Source organism: Hyperolius riggenbachi, chromosome 7, assembly GCF_040937935.1.
Source record: "Hyperolius riggenbachi isolate aHypRig1 chromosome 7, aHypRig1.pri, whole genome shotgun sequence".
Lineage (NCBI taxonomy): Eukaryota > Metazoa > Chordata > Amphibia > Anura > Hyperoliidae > Hyperolius > Hyperolius riggenbachi.
In genome coordinates, this window is record NC_090652.1 from 81524056 (window position 1) to 81547218 (window position 23163).

The 23163-nt window shown below is 42.8% G+C and overlaps 1 protein-coding gene across 1 annotated transcript in view; it reads left to right on the forward strand.

Annotated features, from left to right (window-relative positions):
- The window catches only part of LOC137524388 (uncharacterized), a 173901-nt gene that overhangs the window by 115909 nt on the left and 34829 nt on the right, over positions 1-23163 (forward strand). The window contains exons 36-42 of the mRNA XM_068244164.1: positions 1312-1505; positions 4377-4483; positions 7190-7308; positions 7397-7558; positions 9151-9356; positions 12706-12809; positions 15510-15625. Of these exons, the coding sequence (XP_068100265.1) occupies positions 1312-1505; positions 4377-4483; positions 7190-7308; positions 7397-7558; positions 9151-9356; positions 12706-12809; positions 15510-15625 (1008 nt within the window). The remainder of the gene's footprint in view (positions 1-1311; positions 1506-4376; positions 4484-7189; positions 7309-7396; positions 7559-9150; positions 9357-12705; positions 12810-15509; positions 15626-23163) is intronic.

Genomic DNA, 23163 nt, shown 5'->3' on the forward strand with positions numbered 1-23163 from the left:
GCATAAATCCTAGCAATTTGTAGGGCGGACCTGCTTTTTTGTTCAACATAGGTGGACTTTCTCTTTAAAGTGCACCTGAACTCTTGCACAGGACAGAAGGAAAGCATAGAGAAATGCATCCTGTATGTATTTAGAGAGTTTAGCCTGTCTAATTCCCCTTCCTCTGTGACTAAGCACACATTGTAATTTGATCCCTCAGCTGTGTCAGCTGCCTGCCATGGCAGAGAGGTAATTGGTAAATACAGGATCATAGGCAAGTTAGGGGCGGATTACAGCTGCCCAGAATCCCCCCTCAGACCATGGACGTTGCCGTGTCTGGACACAGTCACAAGTTGAGACACCAGAATATCTGCAGGTATCCTGCAACTCATAATACAGAGCATGGAGCAGCTCTTGGGAACTTAACAGAGTACAGAGTCCGGCATGAGCACAGCCCAGTGCCCCTGCTGTGTGAATGCTTCACCTTCCCCTTTATTACAAATGTTGGCTGTCCCCATTATTATCTGTATCCAAACTGCTCCTGATCGATCCTGTTGTCAATCGGGAGCAGATCGTACATGTTAGAAATAATCGTCAGATCCTGTCAGTTGGACGGGAAATTGCATTGTGTGTACTCAGTATGATGCCCTACCATATTATTATTCTGTATTATGTGTGGCTGAGGGAGACCTTACAGTCACCCCCCTCCTCTTGAAAATCCTGGGTTTGCCCCGAGGATGTTAACAATATGTCTGCTTCCATGAAAGCAGGAAGTAGAAACACTACAGATTTATTGCAGGATTTTGATCAGCTGCAACAAAGAAATGTTTTTCTTTAAGGCCTCTTTCACAGTGGGACATTAAAGTCGTTAAAGTCGCACCGCAAACCTACAACGCAACGCACCCAAAAAGTCGCAACGTAGCATTACCAACGCATACAGCATATCCAGTAGAAAATACAGGCGATGAAAAGTATGTCTCTAAGTCATTACTGAGCATGTGCAAACAGTCTAACGCAGCTGATAACGTGTATAACGCACAGCATGCAGCACTTTCACGTGCAGGGTTAGACACCAATGCAACGTGTGCACTGTGAATTGGGCATTAAATTTTTCATTGCAGTGTGTTTTTCTGCGTTAAATTATGTTTTAACGTGCGACTTTAACGTCCCACTGTGAAAGAAATCTAAAGGTTGTTGCTGTTGTGTCTCTTTTAGAGCAGAGAGGAAGTTCTGAGTTCAGGTCCGCTTTAATAAGTGGCAGACCTCTTGGTCCTTAGAAAATGGTAATTTTCTGATATACCAGTGGTAAAACAAGCTTTCCATTTTTTGCAGGAGGACTTGAAGAACGGACCTGCAGCACAAGTAATCTGTTCAAAAACGTTTGAAATACTAGAAGTAGATACATTATCTGACATAGAAGTGAAGGACTGGTTCCAGAACAAGCTGGTAAATGTCCTGCACCAGGTTAACAGCACAGACTTGGATAATGTGAATTTCCCCTTGAGATGTTCAGCCTACAAAGAGATGTAAGTGTCTGAATGCATTTTCTTTTATTCATTTTTAAGTTAACTCTTCTTATAGCCTATATCTCTCTTATACGGTATAGTTCAAATATCAGCCATACCAAATAACATTATTATTTTATAGCTCAGCTACACTCAGCTGATTTGTAATTGCAATCAGAATAATGAGTGAATAAAAGGACTGCAAATAAGCAAAGTGGAAGATAAGACACCAAGATGCACTTTTCAAACTTTTCAACAAAATGCCTTTTAAATCACTAGCAAGCAAGGAAATACTTAAAATAGTTTTGATAGCACTTTTCTACCTAGTTTTATTCTAAACAGAAGGTGAAAACATATCTCCTGTGGTAGGAGCAGGGACGTAACTAGAAATCACTGGGCCTCCCTGCAAAACTTTGGATGGGGCCCTCTTCCCCAGCTTTCTGCAAAGGTAAACTGAGAACCAATGCCTAGTGCACATTTGAATGTGTTTTCCCCATGCAGATAAAAGCTTCTAAGGGTACAATGGTTAATTTGCATATATTCAGCAGTGTTGCTCTGGGAGACATCTCAAGCTCACTCCGACCTGAATTATCGCAAATTCTTTCTGTTTAAGAAAGCAAACTTGTGTTTTTCTTAACATCTTAGTAAGGGGGCTTTTAGGACCATTGTAGTCCCTTACACACTCCAATGAGTTCTGGGTCACCATGAGCTGGCTGGTTAGTCTGTACCTCTCGGTGTTACAAGCCCTACTGCATAAAGCCAAATTAATCCATGCCATGCACTGATGAGGATCAAACAATCTAAAGCAGTCAGTATGCATGTTGGATTATTATGGCGCTGTACAAATTAACAAGCTGACACATCATTGCACTCCAGCGGTTCTGGAGGTGTGTCTAGCTGCTAAGGGTAGAATGGTTAATTTGCATATATTCATGCCTTCGGAGACATCTCAAGCTCACTCCAACCTGAATTATCGAAAATTCTTTCTGTTTTAAGAAAGCAAACTTTTGTTTTTCAGATAAAACTGAAAGCAGCGAAGCACTGCACACATTTTCTCTACACACATGGGGCCATATGCATTTTTTTCCTAGGTGATATTTTTAAACTTGTCAATAAAATGCCTTTTAAGCCACCAGAAAGCAAGAAAATACTAAAAATAATTTAGATAGTGCTATTTCACCTACTTTTTGGTACTTTTTTAGTTGAACAGTGCTGAAAAGTTATTTTAAATCAAAGATAAAAAATTATCTCCTGGGAGAAAAGTCAGATGAAAAAGTGGATTGCATATGCCCCAAGGTGTACATAAAATGCATACAAACAACCAACAGACAAGTGAGCTCTCAGCCTCAGCTTATTACACTCACTCTGTCCATCTCTGATGAAGCAGAACTGCTTCTGCAGACTCCTCCAGCATCACTACAACAGTACAGAGCACTTGGGGAGGGGTAGAGGAGTTGTAGGCTGGGTGCTGTTTACAAGAGCCTGCTGCACACTGAATAGGGATTGTCTACAAATCTTTGTCTACAAAAGTTTGTATGATTCGTTATCAGTGGCTGATCAGATGCAGTCATTAGAACAATTGTGCCGAGAGCAGAACGTTTTTTCTCTCTGTGCCCTTAGTTGGCAGTCTTTAAGGACGTGGAAAAGAAAATTCTCCCCCCACGGGGCCCCCTTCAGCTTCTGGGCCCCCCTGCAGCTGCATCCTTTGCAGGGTCTTTTGTTTTGCACCCGGTTAGGAGAAATCTCAGGAGAAAAATTGAATTACATATGGGCCCAGGAGCCTTATTAGTTTTCTCCTTGGATATAATTTTTCATCTTCTGTTCAAAATAATATACACTTTCTAGTAGTCCTCAGCAATTGCAAAAATAGTGGAAGAGTGCTGCCAGAATTATCCTTTCTTGTTGGTGTTTTTTTTCTTGCTGGTGGTTAAAAAGGCATTTTATTGATAAGGAATGAAAATACCTCTCTCAATTCAGCTAGTGAACAGTTCAATCTGTTGGCACCAAGGGCAGGAGAAACAAAATGACTTGGTTTACTGTAGAACTACAGTTGATTGTATTACCCTTATAGTTGTACCGATTTGTCTTTTATGTAGAATGGTGGCGTAGTGGTTAGCAGTTAGCACATTTACCCTGTACTGCTGGAGTCCATAATTTCTATCCTTGCCATGGTACTCTTTGTATGATGTTTGTATGTTTGCCTGGGTCTCCGACAGCATCATACATATATAAAGATGATGGCAAATTAACTGGCTACCTCATTAATCTAGCTGAATTGGAAGGCAGATAAGCTGATTGTCCGTATCAACAAAATAATTACTTAACTGTAAGATGTAAATGTAATGTTGCCTTCTTAAAACAGAACAGAAGGCATTTGTGATAATTCAGCTTTAAGTGAGCATAGAGAAAATTTGAAAATGAGTGACTTGATTTGTTCAACGTATCAACGTACCCCCCCCCAACCAAAAAGCGTCATTAGGGGCCTTTTGTTGCAGCCAAATTTCCCTCCTGGGCCCCGGAGCTGGCTGCTGACCCTCCCCCAATTGCCTCCCAACTTAACTGTGCTCCCTAGGACCTCTGCAGTGTCTATGTCAGTGTAGTGTCTCACCTGCCCGCCAGCACAGATGAGACGCTACTCTGCCAAAGACTCTGCAGAGTCCCTGAGGAGCAACAGTTAAGATGTGGGTGGGACACCTTGCGGGCCCCTACAGGCTCTGGGGCCCTAGGGCAATTGCCCATTTTTTCCTATGGTAGCTCCGGCCCTGAACGTACTCTGCAAAGCACTTTGAAAAATGTGTCTGCATTTCATAAATACATAACAGTAATAAATGCCCTCTGAAATCATGTTAATATTTAAGCAGATACTAATTTAGTCATTTTCCTCTCTGACAGGGTGGCTGGGTTCAATAATGTGTACGACGATATGACAGAGGACACCCGGAAGACTGTATATGACCATTGTATCCATCGCCAGTTGACCTCCATTCCTGATACCAATGGTAAGTCAGAGAGGACCACACACTGACCTCTCGCACATGTGCAGAAGACCCAGAATGATGTGAGTAAACCAGTCACCAGGGCTGATTGTGGCTGAATGACAGACCGCAAGAGGACGGCGTGGGACTCACACGTGTTTATGGGGCTGGAGGAAAGCCCTGGGTAAGTATCAAATCTTTCGTAATCTACGTTTCTGGTACACATTAAGGCTGTATTCAGTGCTTCTAAAAGATTTTGTTTTCTCTGTCAGTTAAAGGGGCACTATGGCTAAATTATGCTTATATTATTATTCAATGTAAAATCTGTGCAATTATAGCAATGGGTAAGACTTGTATTGTGGCTGAATAAAACTCTGTTTCAATATTGCTTTACCCTAAATCAGTGCTGGAGTCCCGTCGCCACAGAAAGTTAAGCGACGCTGAACCAGCACATTCCATTCTGCAGGAGGAGGCTGCCTTATCAGACGTTTCATCTGTAGTTGTAATCTCCCCCTTTGATGTTTGGGAGAGGATTCACCCAACTGCACATTAGTGTTGTTACAGCTCCTCTGATCTGCCGTACGTCTCAGGACAATGACGTACGGCTCTGCTGAAATATATGCTCCCCGCTTAGGCCATGTTCTTACTCTGCTGATCTTGCTATAGTGAGAGGAAGAGAGAGACATTTGGAGCTAAGGAAAGTGTTAGTTAGGATGTTGTTAGCTTGATCCTCACTCAATGTTGTTGCTGAAAGCACCCCACCAAAGCTCTTCTGAGAGCTAATATTCTTCTGATCTGTTTTTTTGTGTGTGTGTGTGTTACCACAGACAGGCATAGACACAGCCCTGTCGCAGCTGGGCCTAGTTGCTGCACTGTGCCAGGCCCAGCACACTCTGTATTACCAAGCATAGCTTTCTTTGTGGGTGATACTGCATAGATAAAGCCCACAGACAGTTGTCAGCCCGGCCAGCTAGGATTTGTAGTTCCACACTGGCAGCATACTGTATTACCATACCACTGCATATCTTTTCATTGCATTTGTGATTTAACTTACTAAAGCATAGTTGTCTTTGTAGGTGACACTGCATAGACAGAGCTCACAGCCAGTTGCCAGCCAGGCCAGCTGGGATTTGTAGTCCCACACTGCCAGCACACTGTATTACCATACCATTGCATATCCTTTCACAGTGTTTGTGATTTTACTTACTAAAGCATAGTTGTCTTTGTGGGTGACACTGCATAGATAGAGCCCGTAGACAGTTGCCAGCCAAGCCAGCTGGGATTTGTAGTCCGACACTGGCAGCACACTGTATTACCATACCATTGCATATCTTTTCACTGCATTTGTGATTTAAATTACTAAAGCATAGCTGTCTTTGTGCGTGGCACTGCATATAGATACAGCCTATGGACAGTTGCCAGGCAAGCTGGGATTTGTAGTCCCACCACTGGCAGCACACTCTACTATACTAGTGCATACCTTTCCTCTGTACCTGTGTAACAGCACACTCTATTATACCACTGCATACCTTTCCTCTGTACCTGTGTGACAGCACACTTTATTATACCAGTGCATACCTTTTCACTGTATCTGTGATTGAATGAACTATATCATAGCACTCTCGCCATTGTGTGCACCAGCACAGCCATTACTACACAAATAGCTGTTTGCGGTGCGTTACACAGTGAGTTTGGTCTGTCAGTGTGAAGCAATACACTACTTACACTACCTGATCCTGTATACACACGCAAGATGTTTTCAAGCACTTAATGCCTTCAATTTAGGAATACAATGTGATTTCTGCCCTTTAGGGATTATAACCGTGCTCTGCGTCAAATCCGTAATTTTCCCAGGGACATTTGGTGAGTATCCCACTCCGCCATGCTCCCCTCCAGGTGTTAGACCCCTTGAAACATCTTTTCCATTACTTTTGTGGCCAGAAACAGTGTTTGTAGTTTTTAAAGTTTGCCTGCCCATTGAAGTCTATTGTGGTTTGCCCAAGCTCACCGGTTCTCAGACTTTTGCGGAAGTTCGCAACCACGGTCCGCGAACCCAAAATCTTAGGTTCAAACCATCTCTAATTATTAGACAGGCTAAACTCTTTAAATACACACAAGGTGCATTTCTCTGTTTTCCTTCTGTCCTGTGCAAGAGTTCAGGTCCACTTAAAAAGAACAGCCTTTCCCAATTCAGTTTTGATCGATACAGCAAGCAATTAGGTCCCAGTATTTAATGAAATTTCACTTGACTCACTGTTTTTATTGACTGAAAGATCTAATTGAATAAAAACTTGCATTGTGTATGACTAGCTTGAGAATGGTTGGACCAAATGAAGAATACATGGATGCATATTCTCTGGCAAGTCATGATAGTAAAACTAGGAATATGATGGAGGGAGAGATGTCAAGAAATGTTTCTTCCTGTACACATTTTTTTTTTGCCCAATTAAACATTCCATTAGACAAAAGCAGCTAATTAAGCAAAAACTGTGTCTTCCATCAGCACCGCAATCAACCCACAAACAACATTACACCATCCGCAATGGCCATTCTTGGTGACGTTGTTCGCAAGGTTGATCACAGTGCCGATTGGCGGTGCAGCTGTATAGTATATGGCCGGATTTAGGATGTAGGCAATGAACATTTGACACATTTATATATATTTTTTTTTTATATGGGTAATGTTTAAACAAACTAGCAGAATATAATTTGAAGTTTCTTATGTTGCAGGAGTTAAGTGTGGAAAGCTCACCGACAATCCACAAGTCTGGCTTCAGGATTACATTGGCAGCTTTTCTAAGGATGGAAATGTTACCGACTTCTCATTATGGAACCCCTCAGTACAGCTTGTGAGTATGAAGAGAAAAGCATTCTCCTATCTCTTCCAGTGTCTTTCTTATCTTTAGCACTTCCTCATAATCTGATGTTTTCTTTCAGGTTGAAGTACTCACTAATTTGAATCCTAGCCAAGTGGCTGAAGTGATCGTGGCCTCCATCAACAATGAGGAAACTGCTTGCCAAGTTGCAGCGAAGGTGCAGCAGTACGATAGCACCAGTGTCAGTGAATTCCTGGATTCATTCAGTTCCACCTTGAAAATGGTACGACACCGTTTTTGTGACAACTGTTTTGATTATCGTGACATCTTCCGTATCACTTTATAGATTAGTAGTAGTCATGTCACTAAGTATCCCTCAGAGGGTCTCACAATCAAATCCTAAAGTCTGATGACCTTATTGTGGTCTAAGGACAATCAATGGGGGGGGGGGGGGGGAATTATCTGAGTATGCTTTTGAAAGAAATTGGAAACTCTATAAAAAGACAGGGAGACGATACAAACTCCATGCAGATAGCGTTCTGGACAATATTTAAATCTATGAATCCAGATCTGCAAAGGGAAAGCGCTGTCCACTATGCAACTGAGCTGTTTATGAAACCACTTCAGGCACAGTTCATAAAACTAAGCAAGAGGAGTAGCCAATTGTTACCTGTTTTTTGGCTTCATGTATCTAAAGATCTTGATGTAAAAATGAGGTAACATGACATGGAGGAGTCTGGCCGAGGGATCTATTACAGGCTCTGTGAGCAGGACTTACGTCGGTGCATGGTTTAGTATCAGAAAGCTGTTGAGACGTCAAAAAGGAGGGACACAGACTAAACTGTCTAAAAAGATTGCACCTGCAAGCAGTGGTGTAGCTTTGGGCCCAGTGCAAGGAGCTTTGGGCCCAGTGCAAGTTTTACATTGGGCCCTCCCAAACATTCTATACTATGGTGCTTGTGGTCAGTAGCCGGGCAGCTGAACTGCTCAACAAACGGGCACTTCATCCATCCATGGAAAAGTGACCTTAAAGGGAACCTAAATTGAATTAAAAAAAAAGGTTCACTTACCTCGAGGATGGACGTGGCCAGGGCCTCACAGGCACAGTGGCCATCCACATTTTCTTGTTCTGCGAATGCGCAGGACGCAGCAGGCGGCGAGAGCGTGATCAAGGACTCACGTGGCCAGAGCTGCATGGGCGCAGTGGCCATCGACTGGCTAGTCAGCATGAACAAAACTAAGTGGCAGTGGGGGACCGGAGGATCGGTGAGTGACGGCGTGGGCACAGGGCAGCTGCAGGGGGCTGGTAGAAGCCCTAGGTTAGTGAACCTTGTTTTATTGTTTCCATTTAGGTTCCCTTTAAAAAGTAATTTATATGATATCAGCTGAATATGGAGCTTCTGCACAGACAAAAAGCTGTTTTGCCAAAAGAACAGTTAAAAACAATATTGCAATAATATTGCATGGTTGATCAGTGCCTACATTGTAGGCATATCATTCTAGTTAACTAAAAATACTCAGATACTTTAAGACTTCACATAGAACTCATGGCTTTTGAAACACATGCAATGTGCGGAAAAAAACCTTGAATGCTTGCATTTTTTTCCCCACAAAGCAAATGCTTAAAAATTAAGGGAACAAAACCGAATATAAACAAAATTGCTCAATCGCGGTCAACGATTAATAAATTGCATGCCTGGCTCTCTGCATTTGAACCAAATCAGCAAAATGGCCTTGATTTCCCCTAGTGTGCACCCAGCCTAAGTTCGGATTTTATGGATAATAAAAAAAAATTCTTTTGTTTTACAGTACATACAAATATTTACACTACAATCCCTCTCAACTTTTTTTTTTTTTGTTCTTTTTTTCTTACAGCAAAATGTCCAGGTGACTTCAGTTGTTATCAGCAGTAAGATCCTGGCTGCAAGTATTTCTGCTCTCAGCAGTTCTCTGTCTCAACTTTCCTCTACTGACTGGGACACTCTGCTAAAAGTTCAGCTGTATCCACTGTTCCTTGGTTTAAATGCTGACGACATGTCCACCTTGTTGGAAAATGCAGATTGCAGTGCATTCAGCACACTGTACGTTTGTGATATGTAACTTGTGTGTTAATTTATGTGTACAGTTTTGAAATTAATTTTTTTGGGTGGGGGGGTGTTAATCATAGAAATTGGGCACAGTACAGCGATGGAGTTCAGGGATCAATGGCAGCCTGACCAGTGAGCATACTTATTAAAGGGCACCCTGGTCTGGACTGGCCCAGCTGTCACTTCTCCCTTACTTCCCTTGCCCACCATAGGTAGCTACAGGAGCCCCTTGGTATTAGGTAGCTAAGAGTACCATAAATAATAAGTAGCTAGTGATGCCCCCAAGTATTAGATAGCTAGAGGAACCTCAGTACAGTATTAAGTAGCTAGAAGTGCCCCTGACTGAAGAGAGATCTCGTCAGTGGAATGCCAAGAGCTTGTTGAGTAACCTCTCATTTACACTCTCATCAGGACTCTGCGTAGGTAAGGCAGTAAGAAGGCACTTGGGGGGGGGAGTGAGCCACCTTTCTATTATCAGGCGCCTGTAGCCACGTGCCTACAGTGCCTTACGGTAAATCTGGCTATTTATTTCACTCCTGAAACATGCATGCAGCTAATACAGTTAGACTTCAGTCAGAGAACCTGATCTGCAAGCTTGTTCAGGGTCTATGACTAAAATAAGCAGAGGCAGAGGATCGGCAGGACAGCCAGACAATGCTTATTGTTTAAAAGAAATAAATATGTCAGCCTCCATATCCCTCTGACTTCAGGTGTGCTTTAAGAGAACTCTCACACTTGTACAGATGCTCAGTAACTGTCTTCTGGTACAATCATTGGTGATTGTTTTGTATGTCAGTTTTATGAACAATTGCTGTATAGACACGTTGCTTGGCTATTCTGGTCAGTGGAGTAGGAAGGAGGATGGCAGGCAGTGGGATGCCCAAATAATAGTATTTTTTTTGTGTGAAAATACTGTACCCACAGCTGGGTCACGTCCATCAGCACACAAGGAAGAGTAGGCATGCTATGTCCCCTCCTCCTTCTTCTACAGAACATCATTTTCACTGTTCAGAACTAACCCATGTCATGCTAATCATGATAGTCTGTAGTAGCCTAAAGCTACAAATAAGGTGTGCACACACTAGTTGGAATTGATTGTGTGTACACTACAGGTGTCCCTCAAGCTTGGATCAAGATCAGGAATGTTGGATCTCTAAACGATAGCGACTGCTGCTCCATCTAGTGTCACACATCATTACATCTTTTGTCTCCATAGCAACAGATGTCCCACTCGGCTATAGCTGAGTGAGGGGACTGTGCAGCATTTGGTCCCTCAATTGGTTGCCTAAGGGATTGAGTCCAAAATTTGAGCCACCAAACTAGGAATGAGGAAGAATGTAAACTGTTATTTCAAACATTTATTCTCATGGGCAGGTGCCTCCCATGCCAATCCCTCAGCCTAGCCTTGACTATACTGGCCCTAGACTTTTGTCTGAGGTGATCAGGAACAATTTTCTTGGCCAAGGAAAGGGTTTGTACCTAGCTCTTGGCCCTCATGCATTAAATGCCTCAGCCTCAATGGCACTGAATGATCTCCTTGGCGAAGTGCTATCTAGCATGTGTACAAGCTTTAGAAAATCCAAATCAATTGGCTCTTGGGATCAGTGGTGGGCTGAAATTTCGCATATGTGAAATTTTGCATCGAGAATTCGCATTTATGCATTGTAATGTGAAATTTCAGGGAAAATCGTAATTAATTTCATATGTTATAGTAGTATTTCATAATTTCGCGTAAATTTCCGCATAATTTTTGCACAATTTCGCGAAAATTTTCTGCCAAATTTAGCAGTTAATAGCAAAGCCCATATACATGCTATTGCTACCAAAATGGGTACTTATGTTAAGGAGAATATTGGGTACAAGTCAAAAAAGAATTTTTCAAAAAGACATTGTAGTTTTTGAGAAATATGATTTTAAATATGAAAAGAAAAATGGTTTTTAACCACTTAAGCCCACAGGGTTGTTTATTTTTTGCATCTGAGCAACTTTCACCTCCCATTCATTTGCCAATAACTTTATCACTAAACTTGTTTTTTTCTGCCACCAATTAGGCTTTCTTTGGGTGATACATTTTGCTAAGAATTAATTTATTCTAAATCAATTTTAACAGGAATATTAGGAAAGAAATGGAAAAAAAAATCATTATTTCTCAGTTTTTGGCCATTATAGTTTGAATTTAATACATACTACCGTAATTGAAACCCATGTATTTTATTTGCCCATTTGTCCCGCTTATTACACCATTTAAATTATGTCCCTATCACAATGTATGGCGCCAATATTTTCTTTGGAAATAAAGGTGCATTTTTTTCAATTTGCGTCCATCACTATTTACAAGCCCATAATTAAAAAAAATTATATTAATATACTCCTTTGACATGCATATTTAAAAAGTTCAGACCCTTAGGTAACTATTTATGGTTTTGGTTTTTTTTTTATTGTAATTTTTTTTATGAAAAATTTGATTTGGGTAATTTTTGTTGTAGGAGTTAAACAGCTAATTTTAAATGTAAAAAATGTATTTATTTAATAAAAAAAATGGATGTGGGTGTAGTTTCATTATTTGGCCACAAGATGGCCGATGTCAAAAAATCCTGGAAGCGTGATCGTATGCTTCCAGGAAGCATTAGGACGGGAAACATTTTGTAACTCAGAAAAACCGCTGCCTCTGATAAGAGGCTGTCGGTTTTTCTGCGGGGGCTTCGATCAATGAATTTGATCTATAATCCCATTCATTGATCGCTGGGCTAACAGCTGGCAGCGGGAGCGTGGCCCACGGGAGTGCGCGCAGCCTATCTGGACGAGAATGTTCGTCCAGATAGGCTTAAGTGGTTATACTGTCATTTTTTTTGTTTAAAAAACATTTTTTCCTTGCATTTTTAAAATTGATCTTCCCAAAAACTACAAGGTCTTTTTGGAAAAGTGTTTTTTTTTACTTGTACCCACTATTCTCCTTAACATATGTAGCAATTTTTGTGTCACTAATGTATGGGGGCTTTGCTATTCACTGCTGAAGTCGGCATGAAATTACGCAAAAATTACGCAAAATTTTTGGCAACATTATGAATCACTACGAAATCAATTGAATTTACAAATCGTAATTAAGTATAAGCGTAAATGCAAAAAGTTACGCAAAATTTGGCGTAAGTGTAATTAGATTGTCACTGCTTGGGATACAAGATAACTACACATTGGTTTTCAGAGCAATTGCATGTTGGGTTGTTACAACAATGATATAATGATTTCCAGAATTAGAGTACAATGACAGAGAAAAAATGCATACTGACGATTCTGATAATATGACAATAGTGTACTTATGCTCTGCTTCTGTTGTGTGTTTCAGTAACAGCCAGCTGAATAATGTTTTCGATAAATACTCAGAAGATACTAAGAACAGCCTGTTCAACTCTGTCAATGCTTTTGTCACAAAACATCAGACCTCTACAGGTATGTTCAAATGGGGAACTATTTCACTAGTCAGTCAATCTTCTTTTAGTTTTTGGGAGTAGTTACAGGTTTACATGCTCATTTGTTACTGTCCCGTACAAATACACTCTCACACCCAAGGCCGGATTTATACTTTTTGCGGCCCTAGGCCAAGTATGTTGTGGCTACCCTTTCTTGTGCAGCAGCCCCTCCCATTCCATGTGCAGCCCCCTCTTCCATGTGTATCATCCAAGTACAGCAGCCCCTTTCTTTCATGAACAGCTCCCTTGAGCATCAGTTTCCCTTTTTTTCACGTGTTCCTCATTTCAGTCTCCTCTGTCATATATAGCAACTCCTATTTTCCATGTTCAGGTGCAACTTTAGGTTGCAGCCGCCCAAGGCCTGGACCTTTGTAGCCTTTCCAGAAATCCGGCCCAGCCCACACCACCAGCACCATTATTTAACTGTATTATCATTCCTTGGCTATTTGCTCTTCATCTCTGTGTGGGACTGGTAGGAACCCCACATAGACTGTCTCGTTTACTACTTGGGAGTGTTCATGGTTTTTCTTTGTTTTTCTGCTAATAACCTTCACAAACAAATAATACCTTCCATAAAAAAAAGTTTTCTTTAATCCGCCCTGGCAGTATGATTCTTTCTGGATTTTAGAGCCTGAAAGCGGTGCAATTTTTTGCAGGCTTTTAGACCCTAAAACCAGGAAAAAATCAGCCCCTGCCCGTTACTCACTTCCATGGGATCCAGTGCTGTAATTCTCCCTACGTCCGCCGGGTGGCGCTGTAATCCTGTAGTGAGATCGCCATCTGTTGTCATGATGACAAACTGCAATCTCACCTGAGGGATGCAGAGCCTCCGGGGACTGGAAGGTGAATGGCGGATGGTGTCTGGATCCCAGTGGAGGCGAGTTAAAACGCCTCTGCGCATAGCACTCTGCACAGACCTTCCGGCGGCTAACACGAGTCAGGCTCAGGATTAAAGGACATTTGAATATGGACGTTGCCATATTTATTTTCTGATTAAACAATACCAGTTGCCTGGCAGCACTGCTGATCTATTTGGCTGCAGTAGTGTCTGAATAGCACCCAAAAACAAGCATGTGGCTAATCTTGTCAGATCTTACAATAATGTCAGAAGCACCTAATCTGCTGCATGCTTGTTCAGGGTCTATGGTTGAAAGCATTAGGGGCAAAGGATTAGCAGGACTGCCAGGTAACTGGTATTGTTTAAAATTAAATAAATATGGCAGCCTCCATATCCCTCTTGTTACAATTGTCATTTAGGCCGGTTTCACACTAGAAACCGGCATTATAGGTGCGGTGCGATAGAATGGTCGTATCCCACCATAACGTTAAAAATGGCCTTTAGAGATTTCAGCGGCATTGCGTGATAATCTCTAATCTGGCTGCATGCCAAGTCAGAAGTGAGACTCTCCAGCCCTCACTTCCTGTGGCAGAAATACAAAGTGCAAGGAAGTGTATTGACAAAACATGTTACCGCGCATGCCCGACGCGAACGGCAAACAGTTTAAAATATCTTGGCGCCATAGACTTACACAACTTCCGGTCAATGCATGTCACCGCGGGTGGTTGCCGATAACACGCTGTTGTTGTTGCATTAACCACTTGAGGACCCACCCTTTACCCCCCCTTAAGGACCAGCGCTGTTTAATGGGATCTGTGCTGGGTGGGCTCTGCAGCCCCCAGCACAGATCAGAGGGCACACAGAGCGATCAGATCGCCCTCCTTTTTTCCCCCCTATGGGGATGATGTGCAGGGGGGGTCTGATCGCTCCTGCCTGCAGGCATTTAGCGGGGGGGACACCTCAAAGCCCCCCTCCGCGGCGAAATTCCCCCCTCCCTCTCCTACCTGTCCCCTCCCTGGTGATCCGGGCTGCACAGGACGCTATCCGTCCTGTGCAGCCAGTGACAGGACGTCCCCTGTCACATGGCGGCGATCCCCGGCCGCTGATTGGCCGGGGATCGCCGATCTGCCTTACGGCGCTGCTGCGCAGCAGCGCCGTACAATGTAAACAAAGCGGATTATTTCCGCTTGTGTTTACATTTAGCCTGCGAGCCACCATCGGCGGCCCGCAGGCTATTCACGGAGCCCCCCGCCGTGAATTGACAGGAAGCAGCCGCTCGCGCGAGCGGCTGCTTCCTGATTAATCAGCCTGCAGCTGGCGACGCAGTACTGCGTCGCTGGTCCTGCAGCTGCCACTTTGCCGACGCACGGTATAAGCGTGCGGTCGGCAAGTGGTTAAATTGGGGACTTCACGGGAGGTATGAGATGTCTTATAGAATTTCATTGCTTTAGCGTTACCCTTCGGTAAAAAAGGGTAACGCAGCGCAATGAAAACGTCCCAGTGTGAAAGAGGCCTCAAGGCTTAATTCTGATACCAAAAATAGCAGTATTGTTTTCCATGTGGCCAGATCACGTGGCCAGACTGAACTGCAATATCTCATTGCTACTAGTAATTGTTTCCATGAATACTGAAAGGATTTTTTATTTACCCAGTTTTCGTATCATGTCTTTAGAACAGGATAAAATAGACTTTTCTTTACCCTTTCCTGAGTTTGCTCTAGCTGAAGACTTACTGTATGCAGAAACGTTTGATCTAGAAAGTATAGTTCTGCTTTAAAGCTACAAATAATTTGCTCGTTCGTACTAGTGAATGTTTTTTGTTTTGTTTTTTTGTCTCTTGCAGGTTTCTGTCTTCAAGGGGGTGCAGAAAGTAGTGAAGCCACAATAAACAAGTTCGGCCGATTTGCTCCCTATTTTACTGTAGCTCAGTTCAAATCCATGAATCCAAGCTTCAGTGGGGTATGTGTTTATGGTGACTGTATTAGACCTCATAAATAACAACAGGAAGACATTTCCTATAATAGCCAGGGCCATATTTACTATTAGGCACTTGAGAGTTAGTGCCATGTGAGGCACATCATTGCTCATCATTGACAATTTAGGCATGCTTATAAGTACACATTAAGGCTCTTTCATTTGGGCAGCAGATGAGCAATGAATTCTCCGCCTGTCAGCTGCTCTCCTGCACCAGCTGCGCTCTTGTTAGCTCTTTGTACCGGCGGCACCACCCCCACCTGATGCTACATGGCGTTTTCTGCTATGCAGTAACACCACCGCTTGTCAAGCACTGACAAGGGTGGTATTACAAACACTGCCATTTGGCTGCATTTTAAATGCATCTGAATGGCGCCTGTGGGTGGCAGATGGGACACTGAACTGCCTGACAAGTGTGCAGCTCAGCCTCCCATCTAAAAGAGGCTTTAAACTGATTTGACTTCAGCCAATCCATGGGCTTCTACACAGATAGAAAATAACTCAGCCACTAAGGAACTGCACAGGAACTGGAAACATTTGTGCCAGGAGTTGAGTCTCTAAGGTTGAAGAAAACTCCAAGGTGTGCTATCCTCTAGTTATATCAGCTAGACAGGCTTTAAAGAGACACTGAATCGGGAAAAAAAATTATGATATAATGATTTGTATGTGCAGTACAGATAAGATATAAAACATTAGGAGCAGAGGCATAAGTCTAATATTGTTTCCAGTACAGGAAGAGTTAAGAGAAACTTCATTTATCTATGCAAAACAGCCACTGAGCTCCACAACTTTCAAAGTGGCAGAGAGCTCCTCTTCTGAAGCCAAATATTAGAGAATGACGCAATGTTATAGAAAACACTATATAGCTGAAAATAAAAATGCGAGAATATTTATTTGCTTCTAATGTTCTAGTAATAATCTGTACTACACAACCAATTCATTATATCATTTTTTTTGGGCTTCTGTTTAAGTAAACTTGGGGTAGCCTATTTTAGTGGTAGAAACTGAAAATTACATTTTTGCTCTAAAACATTAAACTGAGCAAACAAAGAAATGACTGGTATTATGTCACTGAAAAGCATGTTTATGCTGCACTAAAGCTAATTTAAAAAAAAATTGCATGTTGCAGTGCACATTATCAGATTGTCTTGTAATCCACTAATTGCGGTGCAAACAAAGTAGAGCAAGTTCCCTGATTTCCCCCTGGATGCAGTGGAAGATTTTCTGCATTGTTTACATAGTTCAGTATTAGCTAAATGCAATCTGATCATTTCAGTGTGCTGAACAGCACTCTTATCAATTAGCTTATAAGTGAAGTAAAAGAATGACTATTAACCCTTCCAGTAGTAGCTTCCATCAGCTTCATAATCTTTTATACCATTTTTTTTCCTATTAGTTTTATGCTGTGTTTAATGTTTTACACCATAGATAAAATTTGAGTTTTATCTGACTCAGGCCTGGTGCACACCAAAAACCGCTAGCAGATCCGCAAAATGCTAGCAGATTTTGAAACGCTTTTTCTTCTTTTTCTGTAGCGTTTCAGCTAGCATTTTGCGTTTTTGTAAAGCGTTTTTGGCGTAGTAGATTTCATGTATTGTTACAGTAAAGCTGTTACTGAACAGCTACTGTAACAAAAAACGCCTGGCAAACCGCCCTGAAGTGCCGTTTTTCAGAGCGGTTTGCGTTTTTCCTATACTTAACATTGAGGCAGAAACGCATCCGCAATCCAAAATCTGCAGCAGCCTGGGAGTATGCGTTTCTGCAAAACGCCTCCCGCTCTGGTGTGCACCAGCCCATTGAAATACATTACCCTAGCGGATCCGCACCCGCAAGCGGATCGCAAACCGCAGCAGAACCGCTCTGGTGTGCACTAGGCCTTAATGTCATTTTCTGCTTGCTGGTGGCTGGTTAGAGACTAGGGATGGTCGGAAATCCCAATTACCCCTTCCACAGAAATTCCACTTACCGCCAACGCCAATTACCACTACCGCTTTCCGCATTCCGCATAGTTCCACATTCTGATGTACATTTTCTGCCAACATTTTTTGCATTATGTGACTCATTCATCATGTAAGTCTTCTAAAGTTCTGATTGGCTTAAAATTACCGTATATCGGTAAGCGGAGTTCTGCAAAAAAACGCATTATCTGAGTGGCCAATTCATTCCAACTTTCTGAGTCTTCTGATTGGCTTAAAATTACCGAATATTGGTAATGAGGATTTTCCGCCAACATTTTTTCTTAAAGTCCACATTCTCTGATTGTCTTAATTATTGTGAGTCTTCTGATTGGCTTAAAGTTACTGCTTATTGGTAAGCAGAATTTTCACATTTCGGCAAAATTCCACATTAGTATTTCTGTGTTACGTATTCCGATGCGGAAATACAGATTTGCGATCGGAAATGTGGAAATTGTATTTCCTCGGATTCCGAATAAGCATCCCTAGTAGAGACAAGAGAAACATTTCTAAAACCAGAGGCTCACCTGTGATGTGCTGTACATACCAGGAATATAGTGACAACACTGAATGGCCTGTGTTTGGACTGAGCCTTTTCATAGCTGTGTGAGAAAACATTTTCATAATTTCTGTTTAGTTGTCTAATAACTTCTTCCCTCAGCCATCCTTTTATGTTTAAAGGATACCCGAGGTGACATGTGACATGATAAGATAGACATGTGTATGTACAGTGCCTAGCACACAAATAACTATGTTGTGTTTCTTGTTTTTCTTTCTCTGCCTGAAAGAGTTAAATGTCAGGAATGTAAGTGGCTGACTCAGTCCTGACTCAGACAGGAAGTGACTACAGTGTGACCCTCACTGATGAGAAATTACAACTATAAAACACTTTCCTAGCAGAAAATGGCTTCTGAGAGCAGGAAAGAAATTAAAAGGGTCAATAGTTCATAGATTTTAGCTCTGGCATACTTCTATGAATGTGTCATTGAGCAAAAACAATAAAACAGTAAAAACTTAAAAAGTAGATTTAAACATAAAATAAAACTGTGAATATCACAAAAAGTCATTTTTAGGAGACGGAAGAAAGATATAATTGTTTATTTCATTTGTTTATTTTTACCTCGGGTGACCTTTAAAGATTATCTTCTTGTCATTTGAACTGTAGTGCAATGCATTTGGTTGTGGTGATACCTCCAGACTAGTCCAAACAGAGTCCTAATGGCTGGGTACATTCTAGCAGATCCCCAGTCAGACCTTTGGGCAATCGATCATTCTGATTGATGTCCCAATCTGTGACTGATCAGATAAGAAGGGCCCATTCATACTAGAAATCACTAAACGCAATTGGAAACGCTGAGTGATTTTCTGGCGTTTTCCAGTGTTTTTTCCTAGAGATTTTCCAGCGATTTTTCACTGTACAGAAAGCGTCTTTTCAGCATTTTTTCAGCGATCAGTGTTTTGCGATTTCTACTTCAATAAGCTGTGTCTAAGTCTTCCATAAACAGGAAATGACATCTGCACAGGAAAAAGAGGTATTTTGTGGGTAAACTGCAAGGTTTGATGGGTAAAATTGCTGGAAAAACTCTGTTGATTGTGAACAGGCCAGCACTTCCAGAGCAATTTACAGTAGCTGTGCTCCTATACTTAACATTGAAACGCTAATCGCTCAGAAAATGCTGCAGGCAACGCATTTGCATTTCAGCAAATTGCTTAGATGAAAACACCCCATATACTTTTCATTGTACAAGCGTTTTTCAAAACGCTAGCGATTTTCAGCGATGCTGAAATCGCTTGTAATGCACACAAGTGTGACTGGGCCCGAATGTTGGATTCCTGTATACAATGGCTTGTCCATCTGATCTTTTCAGGGGCGTCTCTAGCCATTTTGTCACTCCAGGCGAGAAATCCTGTGGCGCCCCCACCCCCCGTGATTGCCCCCAGCCCCATACCCCCCACCCCTCGTGGTGAACACCACTCCTGTGGTGAACCCTGCCCCCAAAGCCCCGAAAATCATAATGCAGCAGCGTTTCACCACAAAATACACTTATTGCGGCATGGGTTCACCAGAAAGTAGTTGTAATGCAGCAGAGCGTTTCACCATAAAATATACTTATTGCGGTATCCACTCACACACACCACACACAGTACACACACACACACACACACACACACTATACACACGCACACAGTACACACACACCCACCGCACACAACATACACACTATACACAGTACACAGACACACTATATACACACACACACTACACAATACACACACACAATATACACACGCACACACAGAGCACACTATACACAGCACACAGTAGACATACACTATACACACACACACACTATGCTGCTACCAGGGGAGGACTGGGACCTTCTGGCCTGGGGGGAAACACAGACTAGAGGCCAGTTATCATGGCAGCCTCAGCCCAAATTATGTCACACACTCACCCCATGTCGTATATGCCAGTAATCATGTGGAGTGCCAATGCGGAAATACAGCAAGGACACTCTGTGAACAGTGTGACAGGTAAAGTACAGGCATCAGGGGGGCACAATACATTTTGAGGGACAACGCAGAGGTGGCCTTAGAGTACGCGGGGCCTGGGGCGAGTGTCATATGCGGGGCCTAGAGACATATGCTGTGGATACACACACACATACACACACATACACACACACACACACACACACACACACACACACACACTGTGGAAGCACACACTCTGGAAGCACACACTCTGAATAGGTTAGATAGGTAGGTGCCTCCAGTATAGGTTAGGTAGGTGCCCGCAGTATAGATTAGATAGGTAGGTGCCCTGCAGTATAGGTTGGATAGGTGCCTGCAGTATAGGTTAGATAGGTAGGTGCCCCGCAGTATAGATTAGATAGGTGACTGCAGCATAGATTAGATAGGTGCCTGCAGTATAGATTAGATAGATAGGTGCTCCGCAGTATAGATTAGGTAGGTGCCTGCAGTATAGATTAGATAGGTGCCTGCAGTACAGATTAGATAGATAGGTGCCTGCAGTACAGATTAGATAGATAGGTGATCCGCAGAATAGATTAGATAGGTGCCTGCAGTACAGATTAGATAGGTGCCTGCAGTATAGATTAGATAGGTAGGTGCCCCGCAGTACAGGTTAGATATGAAGGTGGCTGCATCGCTGGGGAGAGGGAATAGTAGTTAAAACTCACGTGTCTTCCTCCGATCCTCACTGCTACCATCTATTTCCTCTCCCAGCATCTGTGTATTGGTAACAGCTCCCCCTGTGGTTACATGTGGTCATGTCATCATAGGGGGCGCTGTTACCAATACACAGATGCTGGGAGAGGAAATAGATGGTAGCTGTGAGGATCGGAGGAAGACACGTGAGTTTTAACTACTATGCCCGCTCTCCCCACCGCCGCAGAGGGTGCGGGGCCTCTTCAGGTGCGGGGCCTGGGGCGATTGCCCCACTTGCCACCCCCAAAGGCCGGTTCTGGGCCGGGGTTTCCATCTTGTCTATAATTCGTGGTTATCGCACTCCATGATTATCGCACCTGACAACCACATTGGCCCGAGATTTCCCAACATCTCAGATTGATACATTCAACCAATTTCCACCCAAAATTTTTTATCCGATTTGCTAATATCAAAACGGTTGATCGATCGGCTGTCGAGTCAACAGAAGTATGGCAACTGTAATTCCCTCAAGGCCAATCCCCCCACGCCCCCCTTCCCCCCCACATACACCTACCTATGTCCTCCCCTTCACCACCATCTCTACTAATCCCGGTTTTCACTACCTTATAGTGTGTCTGATCCCTTATGCAGAGAAATAATGAGGAGAGAAAAGCTGAAAGAGAGGGAAGAAGATATTTGCCTCACCAGGATTGCACTTTTATTTAGCTTTCCTGTATGACAAGAAGACACAGACACCCAGCATTAGGGAAAGAGGGAAACAAAGGTGAATGAAGAAGGCTGGTGCACACCAAGAGTGCTTCAGAGCGCTTTTCAAATTTACAGCAATTTGAAAAGCTCTGGGCTAATGTTACCCTATCAGGGTTTTCCCACAGCAGTGCTGTGATTTTTTAAAATCGTAAACATGCTGCAGGTAGCATTTATTGGAGCGATTCTTTCAAAAATCGCTTCACAAAGTCGCATTCGTGAATTACTAGCGATTGCTATTGCGATTGTGTCGTGCACTAGCCCAGAGATAGGAGGAGTGGAGTGAGACTGAGAATAGCCTGAGATGGAGCAGAGAGCTAATCTGTATTGCAGTCCCACATTACACAGAGAGTAGTTGCCGGTAATAGGACTGCTGTCCCTGCCAGTCTCTCTCACAAGTCAGAAAGCCCTCCTGGAGTCTAGGGACTGTCAAAACTTTTCAACCTGTTTAACACCTTATCTGCCCATGCAGTCATTTTAACAATGGGGAGAGACCAGACAGATTTTTTCCCAAGGACCCTCCTCTGCATCATGGTGTATATTTACCAGCTTGCCTGCACTCTAATTGCACTTTTATCAGCTAGCCTAGTGTTTTACAATGCCTTACAACAACAAACCTGTATACACCAGACACAGGACCAACCCTAAATCACTGAATGAAAGGCGGCCTGGGGGGCAGTCAATGCCTGGTTGCTATACAGTCTCTACTTCCACGCAGTTACCAGTAGCAGAGAGAGAGGGACTGAATGAATCTCAGGACTCAGGAGCTGATGCTGTACTCGGATCCCTGACTAGGATGAGTGCCTTCTCTCACTGACTCATTCATTACTGTGGTTCTTTGAATCATTGAGCTGAAGGAAATGAATGAATCAGTCAGTAAATCAGTTATGAGTCGAGTCAGGCGCTGCTGCTGCTGCCGCTGCTGCTGCTGTGTAAATTGATACCTGAGTGAGCTGAGAGGCATTTCTTCTCTCACTACTCAGTGCAGTAGCGCCCTTCCCTCCTCCTGTCGCTCTAGGCAAGAATTTATTGCTCCCTAATGGCTCAGATGCCTCTGGATCTTTTAATCCCAATATGTCTAATCAGATCTCCTATTCATGTCACATTATATTGATCAGTAATTTGCATGTCCACATGGAGCGACTTCTGTTCCACTGACTGATTTGCACAGCACCATCAGATTGCTTAACAACTCATTAAATGCTTATTTACCGGTCTAAAGAATTGTCCTTGAGTCAATAGACAATCAATTTGATTATGTAGTTTGTTAGTTGGAAAGGAATTTTGGCTCCTGTGTATCAGGCTTTGGAGATCTGCAGTAAATGGCATTTTTTTAGGGAAAAGGTATAAAGTGCAAATGTTATTTCTAGTCAATGCACAGTCCAATGACACTTCTAAGAGATCTCCTTTAACCATTTGTGCTCCTATGTTGGACTCAGCGCTTTAATGGCTGCTGTATGTGGCACTGTTGCTGGATACAATCCGGCACAGCATTAGCCTCTTCAAATCAATGTGCCAAATGAAGTCCTACACATTGTTCACCGTCAATCCCATCCTAATATAAACATTACGTGGGCACATTTAGAGCAGGATCATCCACCAGGCAACCTAGGCAGGTGCTTGGGGCCTAGT